General features: G+C 47.6%; 1 protein-coding gene across 1 annotated transcript in view; it reads left to right on the forward strand.

The window, feature by feature from the left end:
* Drc3 (dynein regulatory complex subunit 3) overlaps positions 1-13,364 on the forward strand; it is a 42,989-nt gene extending 29,625 nt beyond the window's left edge. The window contains exons 10-14 of the mRNA XM_021177334.2: positions 2,465-2,596; positions 5,475-5,545; positions 6,915-7,038; positions 11,831-11,962; positions 12,267-13,364. Coding sequence (XP_021032993.1) covers positions 2,465-2,596; positions 5,475-5,545; positions 6,915-7,038; positions 11,831-11,962; positions 12,267-12,380 — 573 coding nt within the window. The 3' untranslated portion in view covers positions 12,381-13,364. The remainder of the gene's footprint in view (positions 1-2,464; positions 2,597-5,474; positions 5,546-6,914; positions 7,039-11,830; positions 11,963-12,266) is intronic.
* The last annotated feature ends 3,894 nt before the right edge of the window (positions 13,365-17,258 follow it).

Raw genomic sequence — 17,258 nt, forward strand, 5'->3', positions numbered from 1 at the left:
AGTGCATAGAGTGCATAGAGTGCATAGAGTGCATAGAGTGCATAGAGTGCATAGAGTGCATAGAGTGCATAGCGTGCATAGCAGTGCATAGAGTGCATAGAGTGCATAGAGTGCATAGAGTGCATAGCAGTGCATAGAGTGCATAGCAGTGTGCTGCTGCAGAAACACGAGACCCTGCCTCAGCAAGGGACAAGGTGGACCAACTCATGAAGTATCCCGACCACAGTGCGCTCTCTCTCTCTCTCTCTCTCTCTCTCTCTCTCTCTCTCACACACACACACACACACACACACACACACACACACACCCTTTGCTGACAGTGGAAATGAACAATTTCAAAGGAAGACAATGTGTGACTTCCGGCTTATCTGGAGGCACTTGTTATTAGGATTGACCTCTGTCTGTGAACTGGACAAATCCCCAGTTCTTGTCCAGCCACTTCTTTCCTGACCTTTCTTCCCTGGCCCCTGATACATTAGGTTTGGGAGACCTATATGCCTCCATTCACACCTTCTGAGGACCAGGCTGGGGCCTGACTCACCCTCAAAACAAGTCCCGCAGGTCATGGACCCCGCTAAACCTGACTCAGAGCGCCCTGCCTGTATCTCAGCCCACAAGAAGCTGTCCTATAAATGGTGCATCCGGTTGGAGAGATGGCTCAGTAGTTAGGAGCACTGACTGTTCTCTCAGAGGTCCTGAGTTCAATCCCCGGCAACCATATAGTAGCTCACAGTCATCTGTAATGGGATCTGATCCCCTCTTCTGGTGTGTCTGAAGACAGCTACAGTGTGCTCATTACAAATAAAATAAATACATCTTTAAAAAAGAGAAAGAAAGAAAGAAAGAAACAAACAAACAAAGAAACAAAGAAACAAAGAAACAAAGAAAGAAAGAGACATAGCCCATCGTAGGCCCAGGTGCACCCGCTCAGGGTGTTGAGGCACGATCTAACTTTGGGAGCTTCCCAGGTGCCTCCAACGCTCAGCCTAAGTTGAGGCCACATTGTAGAAGTTCCCAGGACACACAGCTCTGAGGGCTCCAAGTTTGTTCCTCACAGCTGCCCTCCTACAGTTTGGTCCAGTTCTTCCTATTCATCTACCCCATTGGGCCTTGTTGTACACACCTGATCTTCAAGCCCAGGGATGCGTGTGCAACTTTCCCAAGTTTACCTGTCCTTATATGGGTACACTACATAAAGCAGGTGTAGTCCATGCCTGTGATCCTAGCACTTGGGAGGCAGAGGCAGGAAGATCAAAGTTTAAGGTCAACATTGACTACACGGTAAGTTCAAGGCCAGCCTTGAATACACGAGACCCTATCTCAAAAGAAATAAGCAACAGTCAAAAGCAGGGCTGGAAGCTTCCTACAAGATAATATGATAATACATCACTTCATGCTGGTGATACGTCCTGAGAATTATGTCACTAGGTGGTTGTCACTGTGGGAACACCATGGCATTGTTAGGTGGTTGGAATCTCTGAGCACCACTGTCTGATGGAGCCACTGTCATCCATGCAGTATGTCACTGACTGAGACATCATTGTGTGGCAATGATCATACCCGACTGGACAAGTGTGTGAAGCTCTGAGAACATGGCTGTGGTTAGTGGAGATGTGATTTGCTGATAAAGTTTAATTTACTTTGTTTCTTTCTAAGGTTTTCTTTTTTTCCTTTTTCTTTTGTGTAGTTTCTGAGTTTTGGTTTGTGGGCTTTTGACACGGGGTCTCATTCCAGCCCCAAACTACAAATCTTAGGCTGGCCTCAAACTCCTGATCCTCTGTTTTTGCTCTCTCTGCCTCTCCTGGGGTTACACGCATGTGCCATCATGCCTGCTATGAGTCTTTATTTATTTATTTATTTATTTATTTATTTATTTATTTCTGTTTTATGTGTACAGGTGTTTTTGTCTGCATGTGTGTCTGTGCCCTGCTTACATGCCTGGTACCCAGAGAGGCCAGAAGAGGGCATCAGAGCCTCAGGAACAGAATTTACAGTTATGAGCTACCATATGGGTGCTGGGAATTGACCCTAGGTTCTCTGGAAAAGTAGCAAGTGTTTTTAACTGCTGAGCTATCTATTCAGCCCTATGAATCAGTTTTTAAAGCTTGATTTGCACAGACTGCCCCCAACCTTGGCTCCCATCTCTCCCGATAAGAATATCTTCCCTCCTCCTGGCACTGTGAAAGAACCTGGCCCATAGGAGTTTCATCTTCTTCTTCCAGGGAGGTAAGGGTAGGTCTGAGTGCTCTTTTCATGCTTGCCACTTCCAGGTGCCTTTGTATACAGTGTGCCAGAGCAGCAGGCAGCGTCCCCAAAGCTGTCAGAGCTAGCACATGGCAGGCTGACACTTGAACTTGGCCCTTCACCTCTAGACTCTTTAAGTTTTTACCCATAAAACCAAATCATCACTTTCTACTACACAGTTAACTGCTGAGTCCCTCCAAGTGCGGATTTCTATTTGTAGAACTTAAATGCCATCCGGGAAGAGACTGATCTGCCCAACATCGAGAAGAAGCTGACGGAGTGCACTGAGAGCATCAGTGAGCTGTTCAACACACTCATGATCCTGGAGATGCAGCTGGTGGAACAGCTGGAGGTAGAGTCAGACTGGCATATATCCAGGGGCCTCCGCATGCAGCTGCAGAACCCTGCAAGCACGCCCTCCACAGGCTCCTCTCCCGTGTGTCCAGTGTGACCCAGTGGACACACAGGAGAGGACTGGACAGATGGAGACTGGTGCGTCACTAGCACTCACTGGCCAAATGGCTTAGCAAACATGAAGAGTTCCAGGCCAGCGAGAGAAAAAGGCGAACGGTGCCTGAGGTTGTCCTCTGCCTTCATCCAGGGCCACAGGCACATATAATGTGTACACCCCACCATATAATTAACATGAGCATGTATACATACTCATATGTGAGTGCATGCACACACACACATGCACACACACACCACAAAATCACCTTTTACCAAAATTATTAAAATACATTAAAGTCAGGGGCTGGGTATAGCTCAGTGCTTGCTTAGCACAGACAAGGCCCTGGATTCCATCCTCAGCAATGCAAAAGAGAGGGGGTGGGGTGAGGAGGGAGAGGAGACAGGAGGAAAAGGAACACACTGCTCTCTTTGCTGCCTCGGAAAGGATCCTTGTGGAGAATGAGAGGTGAACTCAGTCCTCTGAAAATCTCCCCTCCTCCATCCTAGAACAGGCTCAGCAGAGTGCAGATTTCTTATTAGACCCAAGGGGAAGTTCAGGAGCTTATAAGACAGGTGGACCTGCACAAAGGCTCAAAGGCGACAAAGGCTCATCAGTGCCGCAGCCTGTGCCTGCTGTCTCGGGGTGGGCGATGTCGGAAGGCTGCCGCTTGGCCCCGACTTGGGAGAATGAAAAAGCCCAGGCATCTCGAGAGCATCTGTGTGCCAGGGCGACTTGTGTGTGTGCACGCAGCCAGGCTGGGGGCTGGACGCTGCATGATGAATTGGACCTCCTCAGATGCTGCCACAGCCGGGCCAAGAGCCGGTGCCTAATCAATTCCTCACACATCAAATGGCACTTCCTACGCAGAATGGATCTGCTGTCGCACAGCACAGCAGCCGCTCATTTCCCACTGGGAACTGCTCTGCTCAAGTACTGCAGAAGCAGTGCATGCAGGGGAGGGTTGCTACGGGCTTCCAGTCCTTTCAAGCAGGGAGATTATTTTCAGTGGCCAAACACTTCTCAGGTTCATGCTCTCATCCTGGCCATGTTGCCAGTCACCTGGTCACCTGAAGCTGGAAGATTCTAGTCCGTGCTTCCAACAACCTTACTTGTATTCATCAAAATGCTGTGCATGAGCGAACTAGCATGCGTGTGTGCGTGCACACACACACACACGTGAGAATGGGCTCATTTGTACTGCATACAGACAGGTTTTGGGCTCCTGTGATGTCCTGCATCTGTGCTGAGGGGTCTATGAAGGGTCAGGAAAACGTCCTCCAGAGGAGGAGGGTTCCTAATCATGTTCTTATTACTCTCTCAACAATACTGAGATTTGTTTCGGCCCCAAGTGCTCTGCTAAGTACTAGGGACAGCAGTTAGTTGTTGGAAGTCTAGGGTGACTGTCAGCACTTACCCAAGCTCCTGGATCTGCCAGATATGTGGTAAATCATTATGCATGATATAGCTCATTTACCCCACCTGCCACCATGGTACTACATAGAAAAACTGTCTCAGATGTGAGGAAGTAGAGGCCGAGAGAGATTAAATGAGCTCTCTGGAATAGAGCTGGCTCTCGAAATTGCTCTCCGTTGCCCTTGTGGAGAGAATGGGTAGATGCTGCTGAAAGGCCTAGAAGGAAGGGCTTCATTCAGGGAGGAGGGGGTGTGGCCGGGATATTTGGTCCTGGAGGAGGCAGCTACATGGGCAAGAGGCCCAGGACAGGGCTGGCAAGATGGTCCTGCTCAGTGGAGAAAGGTTCTTATCACCAAGTCTGATGACCTAAGTTTAATTCCAGGGACCTGTGTGGTAAAGAAAGGACTGACTCCAGCAAACTATCCTCTGACCTACACATGTACACACACACACACACACAAAGAGAGAGAGAGAGAGAGAGAGAGAGAGAGAGAAGTATAAATTAAAAAAATAAAACAGCCGGGCAATGGTAGCGCACGACTCCAGCACTTGGGAGGCAGAGGCAGGTGGATTTCTGAGTTCAAGGTCAGCCTGGTCTACAGAGTGAGTTCCAGGACAGCCAGGGATACAAAGAGAAACCCTGTCTCAAAAAAACAAAAACAAACAAACAAAAAAAACCCAAAAACAAACAAACAAAAAACTCACCTAAGGGCTGGTGAGATGGCTCAGTGGGGAAGAGCACCCGACTGCTCTTCCGAAGGTCCAGAGTTCAAATCCCAGCAACCACATGGTGGCTCACAACCATCCGTAATGAGATCTGACTCCCTCTTCTGGAGTGTCTGAAGACAGCTACATTGTACTTACATGTAATAAATAAATAAATCTTTAAAAAAAAAAAAACCCACCTAAAACCCAGTGGCAGTAGCCATAGAGATGGCTCATTGGTTAAAAGCACTTGTTGCTCTTGCAGAGGACCTGACTTTGGTTCCTAGAACCCTCATGGCAGCTCTCAAAGTTGGTAACTCCAGTTCTAGAGGATACAATGCCTCTTTCTGACTTCTGTAGGCACCAGGCAGGCACATGGCACACACACATACATGTAGGCAAAATATTCAAATGCATACAATAAGTAAATCTAAAAAAAAAAAAAAAGCAGTAGTGACAACATGAACATTCAAGGGGGTGGTGAACTGAGACTGGAAAGCGACAGAACTCGGGAAGCGGGTGAGGGGCAGGGGCAAGGGTCAGCCCTTAGCCATCTGTCCTACAAAGGCAAAGAGGGTGGTATTTGCCTTTAAGAGTCTGTGATTTGAGGTGGTGCAAAGGATGTTGAACACACATTGACTCTCTTTTATATCTTTTCCAGGAGACCATAAACATATTTGAAAGAAATATCACTGACTTGGTGGGACTATTTATTGAAAATGTCCAAAGTCTATATCCTTTCTGTGACAACCCCTACCTTACCCCATGGGAAGGCACCATAGGCTCCTGAGTTTGTCTTGGCCTCTAGAGCAGCTGAGGCAGAAAGAAAGGGCAAGTAGGTACTAGTCTTGGGCAAATAAGTGGTAGCTGCAGGCCAAGCCCCTTTTTGCTCCTACTACACAGTAAACTGAGATAATACTTTAGATAATACTTCATTCAGTTCTTACCCAAAATACTCCTAGCCCACTGATTTGCAGAAAAGCCTACACCCTCACGCCAAGAAAGTGTTTCCACTTTCCACGGGGCCTAGTTCATAGGCGTCTCCTTGCTGAAGAGAGAGGAATGTAAAACCTACCACTTTCCACCAAGGAAAGAGGCCTCCCTAGGACAGGATGTAGACTTGGTGACCATAGAGAATACTCCATACCAACTGAAGTGTTTTCAACACTCAACATTGGGAGCCTTGCTAGAATGCCAGTTTAGATGCCCAGAGGGACTGCTGTCCAGTAGTCGTGCATGTATTCCCTAAGTAGGTGATGTTCATGGGTGCACTGCCACCTCAGAATCACTGCCTGACCTTTTGTTACAGGAAAACACCCTGGGATGAGGCCACACCCACACTAATAACAGGACAGGTTAAAAAGAGCAAGGCTAATAGTTAAGGTTAGAAACCAACATTTGAAACATGAACAGCACTTTATTGGGGGCAAAGTGCTAAGCTCCACCCAGGAGGAACTCAGGTCTGGCATCCTGGAGCTCAGAGTCCAGCACACGGTCATTGAGGTAGCAAGTGGTGTGCTATGTACGGCATCAGTGGCCTTCCTAAACACTGAAGAAAAAAAAAAAAAAAAAAGACTTGCAGGTAGCCACAGGAGCCAGGTGAAAGAAGAGACAGTCCATAGCAGAAGTAGTGTGTGAAAAGGCCCCAAGAATGGGACTAAGGGAACAAGTTTCCAGATGAGACCCTCAGGCCATGTCAGAGACTGGAAACCCCCAGCAGCTCTAAGCTTAGAACTGGCTACTCAGACCTTCAAGTTTATTTCAGCTGCTGGAGGAGAAGGAGGAAGAGATTATGGGGGACCAGTGAGGTCTTCAGCAGTGTTGGGAAGCAGACTGAGGATCTGAGGTGAGCTGGCCCTGGGGGACAGGAATGACCTAGTATGAGGACAGGAATCACATGGGGACCTGACGATGCATGTGAGTGACAGCTTGATGGCTATGATACCTCTTAGCACCTAAGGGCAGGTCTTGAACCCTTAGACTCTAAGACTTAGAGACTGGTGTCTCTAGTAGGGCTGACGTGGCCTTGTTTGTCAAAGGTCACCTTATTTGAAGGGCCACCTGGCTTGCTCGGCCCCCTGGCTTTAACTCACAACTGCAGGATTGCTCAGTGCCGGGACCTGGAGAACCATCATCATGAGAAGCTCCTGGAGATCGCCATCAACACCCTGGAGAAGATCCTCAAGGGCGAGATGGACGAGGACTTACCCGATGACGTGCGGGCGGTGAGTAAGGGTAGAGGGGCTGCGGGCACGGGGGACATCTCGGGGGCACAGCAAAGAGATAAGTGAAATCCAGCCCTACCCAAGGCTCGTCTAAGCTCGCCAAGCTCCTGGAGGCTTCCTTCCTTCCTTCTTGACGAGACAGAAGCCTGCTTTGCAGGACTGCTGACCGTCGAGCAAGGTAAGCACAGTTGGCGTCAGGATGGCCAGGTGGTTATCCCAAGCTCCTTTCTATGGAGTCTTCCGGCACAGTTACAAACAGAGGTAACGGTCAACATTTTCCCTCAGGAAGCTTAATGGAGTGTTGGAGAGCTGCAACACTGGTACGCCCACGAGCCTCATGTCAGGTCCGGCACCAGGCTACACCAGTTTCCACCAGGACAGATAGTCATAAATACCAGGGACCCATGTCTACACCTAAGGAGGCATCTATGAGTCTACCCTGAGCTCTGGCAGCAGCATGTGGATGCCTTAGGAAAGGGCTTCAGGTGGGCAAGAATGGCCACAGGTCCACATACTTGCCCTCAGGGGCCTGCTTTTGTTGGTACCCTACTTAGTTTCTCAGCTGCTCCACATCACTGTGCTACCACCAGGCCATGGTCCCCGTGCCCTCTGCCTGCCTGCTGGCTCCTTGCTGCCTTCTTACAGACCATTTTCCATATGTAGACAGGTAGGTCCACTAGAACCCCACACAACACAATCCTCACCCCTCCCTGCCCGCCATGATCGTAGAGTTCCTTCCCACAGGTCTCAGACACTCTGGACTACCCCTGCCTCCCTTGGCAGTCCCACCCCAGGTTCTGATGCTCACCCATCAGGCTTGCTCCTTTCAACAGACATTCTGTCTTACGGTTTCTATCGCTGGGATGAAACACCATGACCAAGGCAACTTGGGGAGGAAAGTGTTTGTCTGGCTTACACGTTCAGGTGACAGCTCCATCCCTGAGGGAAGTCAAAGAAAGAAGTCACACAGGACAGGAACCTGGAGGCAAAAGCTGATGCAGAGGCCATGGAGGGATGCTGCTTCCTGGCTTGCTACTCATAGTTTGCTCAGCCTACTTTCTTATAGAACACAGGACACCAGCCCAGGGATGGCACCACTCCCAATGGGCTGGGCCCTCCCCCATTGATCACTAATTGAGAAAATGCCCTACAGCTGGATCTCATGGAGACATTTTTCTCAGATGACGCTTTCTCCTCTCTGAAGACTTTAGCTTGTGTCGAGCTGACATAAAACTAGCCAGTACACAGTCTGTCTGGCAGACACGCTCATTCCTCAGTCTCTATGTGCTTTTCTCACTCTTGCCATTTAGACCTCTGCTCAAGTGTTAGCTCTCCGGAGAGGCCCTCCCTTGGTACCTCTTAAACTACTGTCCCTCGGTCAGAACCCATCAGTCCGGTTAGAAGCTCATCACAGTTCTAAAGTCTGCTTCATGATGATTTGTTTCTGCAGCTATTTAGACTGCACATAGACTTGTGAGGGAGGGCAGAGGTAGTCTTCTCATCTGTGCCAACAGGAGCCTCCAGCACAGCAGCCAGGGATGATCTTGGAACTAGGAGGATGAAAGCATGTGTTCACTAAATATTTCCTTTGCCAGGAGCTGGGCTGAGCTATGCAGATAGAAGGTCAGCAGCTTTGACTCCATAGCCTCTGTTCTGAGACTAGGACCAACACCCAACACAGCAGCAAGATGCAGGGCCACAGTCACACCAGCCTGTTCTCCCTAAGCTACTTAGCCAGCTCACTGCTGAGGATGCAGGAAACTACCCTGCCCTAACCAAGAAGCAAGTCTCCCCTGAGAGGTTCTGAAGTCTCTGACAGTCCTCATGGGATGGTAGAGTCCCTAGGTCTACGTCCAGGTGAAAAACATCACTGAAACATGCTCGCTCCCTAGGGACGATAGCACATAGTAAAATCTGGGCTCCAGAGATGTCAGCAGAGAGGCAGGCCAGTTTTCCCTCTCACCCAAGTGGCCCTGTCTGGTACTATAGTATCGGGCAACAAAGTTTCTTCGTTAGAGGATTACCACTCTCCAGCCTGTTGGCCACATACGACCTCATTTCCTCACCAAAGGAAGCACCGTTATCACGTGAGGTGATGGATGAGAACACTGGACAAGGCAGGCCATAGATTTGAGTTAGGAATGGCACAACCAGACAAGAGTCTGAATTGTGTGTCTCATCTGATAAACAGTTCTGGGCTTGTAATTGTAGTGAGCACCACAGCCTTTCCTATTCACAGCAGGCAGGCACTTTGTGGGTGCCCATGGCACTGGGCCATGGGGCTCTGCCTCTCTGCTGAGAGAGTCTTAGACTCACTAGCAAGGCTGGAATAGATTATTGCCTTCAAAACATAATAGGGAACCAGCCTTACAGCACTCAGGAGACAGAGACTTTCCTGTCAGCCCAGGACAGGAAAGCCAAGACATTTCAAGACTCATCTCTTCTAGGACTGTGGCAGGACAGTCAGCAACTGAAGATGGGGCTTGCTGCTTGGAGCATCCAGTGAACTAACCTCCAAGCTGAGTATGAAGTCTCCAAGAGACATTTCAGAACCTGAAAGTGGGCGTTAGCTCTTCCTTGCTCTGTAATTTCCATTGCAACCTGGGACACTGGTTGGGACATAAGTGCTGTTATACTTAGTGCTGGCTGGCACTCGAGTCTTTGGTGGTGAGTGGGAGCATGTGTGGGTGTGTATACATGTGCAGTGTCTGTGCTTCTTGCTGCCGGGATAGCATCTCAGGCATAACCTATGACCTGGAATAATCCTGACATCTTTAGAAAGTGTGTCCTGTAGGTAGCTGTTTTCAAGAGAATCTTTCAGCTGGGCAGTGGTGGCGCTCGCCTTTAATCCCAGCACTTGGGAGGCAAAGGCAGGCGGATTTCTGAGTTCGAGGCCAGCCTGGTCTACAGAGTGAGTTCCAGGTCAGCCAGGGCTATACAGAGAAACCCTGTCTCAAAAAACCAAAAGAGAATAAAGAAAACCTTTCAAAGTTGCAGGAAACGTTTATTTCTTTGAGGTACCAGCCCTGGTTGATACAATGTGTCCAAACTGAAGAGTGAATCTGCTTTTTTAAATGACCTGACCTTGGCGGTGGCCATTTAGTAACAGTGTTTTATTCATTAGCCTAAGTGGATGTGTTCTCATCCTGGCAACGGCATCCTTCCTTGAACAAAGAAAGGTTTCAGTGAAACACTCTAGCAGAGACTTAAGGTCAGACCCTTTTAAAGTGCTAGTCTTAATGATAAAGTTTGCTCTTTTCTGAGCTATTTGAAGCTTAAATATTGCATAGCTTCATGCCTGTGCGCCATATTATGAACTAGTGTTCAGTTATGCAGACTCTTAATTTGTGTATAATAAAATGTTATTTACTATATAACACTGTAATAAGGAGGCAGAGTTTATGGGAAAATTCATATTATCTTTGTGGCTTGTTTAAATATACTTTAAAGCTAAAGGTTCAAAAATAAAAGATGCCTGTTACTAGGTCTCGGGACACTTTCTCCTGAGCACCCTGTAGGTCAGGTTTTCGTCTTCTGATCCTTCCCAGAGCCTGAGCCTGCTGCCTAGAGTTGGAAGGACCTGAATGGCTTCCTGTCGTTTCTATGGTGACTGTACTAATCCATTGCCCACATCAGATAGCCTGGCTTTTCTCACATGACATTCTGTGGCAAACTAACATACAGAGTCTGTGGCCAGTAAGTTGAAGAGAGAGAAGGCAAGAGAGAGAAAATCTGTTGCCCACAGAACTTTGTACAGCATTCAGGACACCCTGTTGCCCCACGAATCTTACTTTGGGATCCTGGATGTATTTGATCAAAAAAAATCTTTCCTTGTGTAGGAACACTAACATTTCAGAATCAGACAGATCATATTTTTAGAGGGTATTAGGCTAAGTGATGCTATGAAAAATGAAGCAAAACAAGAAAGTACTGTTGTGTATCTCTCTCTGACTCAAAAATCCAAATAGATTTTAGTGCATTGGGATTTTAGATTTTTCTGTTTTGTGTTCGTGTTATAAAAAGACAATGCATATATTCAAAAGTCAAACCCTGCAAAACCTGAACCCCTGTGCACCTCAGAGAAGTGGTGCTCCCCATGTATGCTCTACCTGCAGTTTCTCAACAGAGGACACACAAGTCCTTTGCCAGTTTTGTTTCCAAGTAACTTGGGCTCAGAATGGAGCACTGCTTTCTCAGACCCTCAAGCAAGCTTCCCTTGCCCCTGACAATGACTAGGCTGCATTTCCCCCATTCCAGCCAGAGTCTGCATCTAGAGCCTGCCATGCTCACTATAAGGTGAAGAGTTGTACTAGCTCTCTATAAGGACCAAACAGTGCCAGGAACAAGCCGAGGCAAACCAGACCCGAGTGGAAGCAAAGCTTGATTCTGTTTATGGGAGAAGTAGCGGAGACATAGGAGATGGACACCTATCAGCATACAGGGCCCAGGGTTAGAACAGCCGGATGGAGACCCTCAGCCAGACGTGACTGGGCAGAGGTTTAGGACTACCTAGAAAGAGGCTTGTGACAACTGATATCCCTAGTAAGGCTGCCTTGGCTAGCCACCTGCCATCTCCCTGGAGAAAACATGCTTTTAATGAGGACTGCAGCACTGCACCTGCCACAGCTCAGGTTGGGGAGCAGGCTGTCGTCTGATGAGCTGGCACAAAGTGACTGATAGAGTATGGGCTCTCTGCTAAGTGTGTCCCACAGTCTGGGAACTCCCAGGGGCCTCTTTGTGCTGGGGACATAATAACACACGTGATCTCATTTGGACCGTCTCACTTTTCCAGCTTTTTGTTGACAAAGACACAATTGTTAATGCTGTTGGGGCATCACATGACATCCACCTCCTGAAGATTGACAACCGAGAAGATGAGCTGGTGACTGGAATCAACTCTTGGTGTGCACATCTAGTAGACAAGGTGAGTGATGAATGCCAAGCTACCTGGCTGGCCGGCTTGAGTTTTCTCCAGTCAGAATGTGCTATTTTTCATGAGAAACGAAATAGAGAAAAGAAACAGAGGTAAAGGTTGTAGAATTCTGCAATGCAGGTGATGTGGTCCAGTCATTCCTCATTGTATCTGTAACCCCTGCCTCAGAGAGAGACCAGCAGTACATGTCAGGGGTGGGGCTCTGAGTTAAACATATTCCCTCTGTCTCTTGGGCCTCAGTAAATGATGTCAGCTATCATAGGCACTGCACTCTGGTTTTCCTTTCATTCCCCAGATTCACAAAGATGAGATCATGAGGAACCGTAAGCGAGTGAAGGAGATCAATCAATTCGTCGACCACATGCAGAGTGAACTGGACAACCTGGAATGTGGAGACATTATAGACTAGGTGTCAGCCATTGCCCCTGAGAGTTATGGGATTTCTTTCGTTCACCCCTCTCAACACTGTTGGTAATAATTCTCAATATAGAGAAAATTATATAGAGAAAAGGTCTGGTGTCAGTATTCTCTTAGAGGGAGATCACGTATGAGCAGATCTTAAACCATACACACACACACACACACACACACACACACACACACGTCTGGGTGGCTGGCAGTCGGCTAGAGGCGTGGTTATGGCAGAACACTAGCCTCGTGCTCATGCTCTTCTGCTGGCTGTGGCCGTCATGAGCTGCAGGCATTATCTTTCCCAACTCTGGATGCTGAGGACCAGGGAAGCAAGAAGCTGAAGCTCCCATGCACCCATGTGGAAGATGAGTGGAAACACGCATGTGCATGCCTTCCCATCACGGTAACAGACTCCACTCGCAATCACCTTATGGAGTTTATCCTTGATCTTAGTTGCATAGGGTCCAGTCCATGATCAATTGGTACCATCATGGCAGGCGCACACAGAGCAAAATGACCCACTTCATAGCCAAGAAATGAGATGAAGAGGAAGGATTGGGGTGTGTGTGTCTCAGAATCTCCTTTGATAGCACATCCACAATGACCCAAAGATCTTCCATGAGGCTCTGCCACCTAATAGCAAGACCCAGGGGCATTGGCCTTTGACACACAGGCTTTTAGGGATACAGGGTGACTTCTCCTGGGGAGTTTATTTCTACTTTCCTCGGGTAGGACAACAGACCAGAGAAATACTTCCATCCAAGTCTAGCATGATGGCCAATGGGCTTAATTAGGACTACTTGCAGAACGTGAGCAATCTGCAGGCAGAATCTTGCCTTCCCTCTAGCAATTGGTAACTGCTTATGTACACCCTGGGGAGGGCAGCAGCCTTAATGGCTCTTTTCTCTTCCCATGAGGGAATTGTTGTTGGGCCAGACGTGTGAGAAAGGAGCTTCAGTTGGGGAAATGCCTCCATGAGATCCAACTGTAAGGCATTTTCTCAATTAGTGATCAAGGGGGAAAGGCCCCTTGTGGGTGGATCATCTCTGGGCTGGTTGTCTTGGTTCTATAAGAGAACAGGCTGAGCAAGCCAGGTGAAGCAAGCCAGTAAGGAACATCCCTCCATGGCTTCTGCATCAGCGCCTGCTTTCTGACCTGCTTGAGTTCCAGTCCTGACTTCCTTGGTGATGAACAGCAGTGTGGAAGTGTAAGCCGAATAAACCCTTTCCTCCCCAACTTGCGTCTTGGTCATGATGTTTGTGCAGGAATAGAAACCCTGACTAAGACAGTCCCCACTGTGGAGTGGGTCTTCAATCCAAATGGAACATAGTTTTTTGTACCCGTGTATCCTGCCACTCTTGCACCTGTGCGGATCTTGCATAGATGGCATCTGACAGCCTAAGACATGAGGCCCACAGCTGCACAGGACCCTTGATGAGAATTCTCCCGGCAGCCTGCCCAGTGCCCCAGCCAGCATGAGCCAGTCGGGGAGGAGCTTCCGGTTCTGGTTCTGGCATGCAGCCAACAGCAGTGGGAACTGTGTGTATTGTGTGTGTGCCTAAGAAACCTCCCCCACAAACAACTCGGGGAGGTAGCCCACCCCGGCACTGGAATTCTTATTCAACAACCTTATGTCTTCTGGGTGTGCCTTCTCTTACTCACAAAGGTGCCTTCTGAGTTGACACTCCTGTATTTGGGGGTTTTGTTGTTTGAGACAGGGTCTCACTATGTATTAGCCCTGGCTGACCTGGAAGTAACTCTGTAGACCAGGCTGGCTTCAAACTCAGAGATCTTGCCTCTGCCTCCCAAGTGCTGGGATTAAAGGTGTGCAGAATCATGTCTGGTGTTGCTCCTGTTCTGTTTTTTTCTATATAGACACAGGCTGTTGCAGGAAGTTCTCAGCCACTACACTAGGTGGCACTTGTGCCTTACCTAAGTACAAAATTCTCCACACTGTTCACAGATGTCCCCTGGCCCCTGGCCCCTGCATGGGCTGATTTCCCATGTGTGTGCCTCTTAAGTACATTTGCATGTCCTTCAGATACATTTCTAAATCTGTAAACATCTCAGAAATTAACATTATGTGGTAGATCCTTTTTATAGAGTGAGCAGGTTCTCTGAAGGCCCACCACCATCTGTTCCGAACCAGTGCCAACTGGACTAGGGAGTCAGCAGCTAAGGATACTAAAAACTTAGCTGGTCCAAAACAGCATGAAAGGGTCCCACAGTGGTGCTGTGGGAGGCACTGTGGTATTTGGCTCTCTGCCATCCATAAGCCTTCATGTCTCCTCATCCTGGGCCCAACACACCTCTCTCCAAAACAGTGAACTCAAAGGACCAAGGGGAGAGGGCCATGCTCATCTGTTATACCAGCTACTCCATCCGGCTTCCCAGGTCTATCACACTTTTAGCCAGCACCCTGGTGGCTTCTACCTCTCCTTAGCCATACCTGGCTACTCAAGGGCAGGGCAAATATCTCCATACCCAATATATGTTCTTGTAGGGAAGAAATGTACACAGCTTACTTTGGGGATAGGAGAGGGGAGACAGGCTTAATCTTTGTCTGTGCTGCCCAGCTATGTCTTCTGAGAGGTGTTGCTCAAGCTTTAATGTCTTCTAGAGCCTCCTGAGCTCAGACCTGGCAGTTTTGACTTAAAGCTCCACCTCTACAGGAGTCTTGCTGTATCAGTCAGGGCTCTCTAGAGGAATGCTTGCGTAGGGGGAGGGGCAGGTATTAGAGTGGTTTACAGGCTGTGGTCCAGCTTATCTAACAATGGCTGTCTACCATCAGAAGGTCCAAGAATCTAGTAGTTGTTCAGTCCACAGGCTGGATGTCCCAACTGGTCTTCAGTATATGCTGGAATCCTGAAGTAGGCTGTAATGCCAGTGAAGGAATGAACTTGCTAAAAGAGCAACCAGGCAGAGAACAAGACTCCTTCTGTCCCATCCTTTATATAGGCTACCTGCAGGAGGAGTGGCCCAGATTAAAGGTGGACCTTCCGACCTCAAAAAGCTGAATTAGAAGTGGATTTTTACCATTTCAAATGATTTAATTAAGAAAAAGAAAAATTCCCTCATCAGGATCTCAGCATTCAGATCCCTGAGTTAGAGGCCAGCCTGGTCAACAGTGAATTCCAAGGCAGCCAGAGCTACAAAGAGAAAACACTGTCTTGAAAAACAAAACAAAAACTACAAACCAAACCAAACCAGTTTTTCTTTTTGAAGACTGACAAGAGGGCTCAGTAGTTAAAAGCACTTGCTACTTTAAAGGACCATGGTTCGATTCTCAACACTAATATTGCCGCTCACAACCATTTCTAATTCCATTTCCAGGGAATCCAGTGACCTCTTCTGGCCAGTACATAGTGCACAAACATACATGTAGCCAAAATAGACATACACATAAAACAATAAAATGAAAAATTTCCCCCAATTCAGGTAGCTCAGAGACAGGTATCGTGATGCACACCTGTAATCCTAACACTCAGGAAGTTGAGGCAGGACAACTCCAAGTTTAAGGCCAGACTCAGCTACATCATTCCAGCTACATAGTTCTATATCTGGGCTATGCAGTACGACACTATCTAAAAGGAGGAGGGGGAGGGAGAGGAGGAGAAGGAAAAGAAGGAATAGGAGGAGGAGGAGGAAATGGGAGAGGAGGAGGGAGATGAAGGTGGAAGAGGAGGAGGAGCAGCAGCAGCAGCAGCCATAAAGCACAAAACCTAACCATTTTTGAGAAAAATTTAAATTCCTTGTTATGTTGTCAGGAATCACTGTTAATATTTACTTCAGAAGTATCTCTTTCTGACGAGTGATGCTCCTGAAATATCTTGGTGTTGTTTTTGACATTTCTGCACTATTAACTATTTCCATTAAGTTTTACTTTTGCTATTGATGCCTTTCATCTTTCATTAGTTCATTATTTCAATTTAAATCTAATTAAAAATTTGGTACATATATGTAAGTCCCAAAGTCTTAATCTTGTATAGTGTCCCCAGAGTCTGACGTCTGGTACCACGCTGCTTTCATTGTTGCTTTACTAATAATCACTCTTCTAGAAATACTGGTTTTCTGGCTGAAAAAGAAAAAAAGTCAAGAGTATTCCCTGATTATAATAGTTTCCTGCGCTGGACCATTGGGGCCGTCATGTTAAATCATGGTTTTCCTTCCTCTGTGTTGATTTGATCTGAAGGTACTGTCTATCACTTCTGCTTCATTCCCTTCTCTACCTGTCCTAAGGCTGACATACTTTCGAACACTGTGACTTCTTCCTTATGCAGGCACTAGTTCTTTTGGGGGCAGTCAACTCAGGCTCAGTTGCATGTCTCACAGTAAAAAACACATAACTGTTATCACAGCCTGTTTAAGACTAATTCACATAGGTACTATGTTCACCGATTACAATGAGTCCATCAGTCATTTGGGGCTATCTCCTGTACTCTCAGACCCCATCCATGGAAGAGGCATGCCACTCTTTATTATGTACAAGACAATAGCCATCTGTAATCCCCTGTCCCCCACACATACAAGGAGCCTCTACCTTTGGCTGTCTCCGCTTTAGCTGTAGGTCTTATTACCCTTGGCAACACGACGACTACTATGGTGAGAACTACTGTATACCAATAGGGGATGTCTGCCACACAGAACTGATCTCCACCTCAGGTGGCTCAGTGTCAGCTGCAAATGCCCCTCTTAGGCTCATGTTTGGTTCTGTCATGTCTACATATACTTGGGGCACCAAGTAACGTGACTTTCCAAGGAGTTTACTACTCACTCCAGATAATGACAAACCAAAAAAGCAATTCCACCCAGTCTGTCCTGGAGAACCAATGAGAATCTTAAGCTTACTTGCAGTAGAGTTGTCCACTTACTCCAG

Source organism: Mus caroli, chromosome 11, assembly GCF_900094665.2.
Source record: "Mus caroli chromosome 11, CAROLI_EIJ_v1.1, whole genome shotgun sequence".
Classification (NCBI taxonomy): Eukaryota; Metazoa; Chordata; class Mammalia; order Rodentia; family Muridae; genus Mus; species Mus caroli.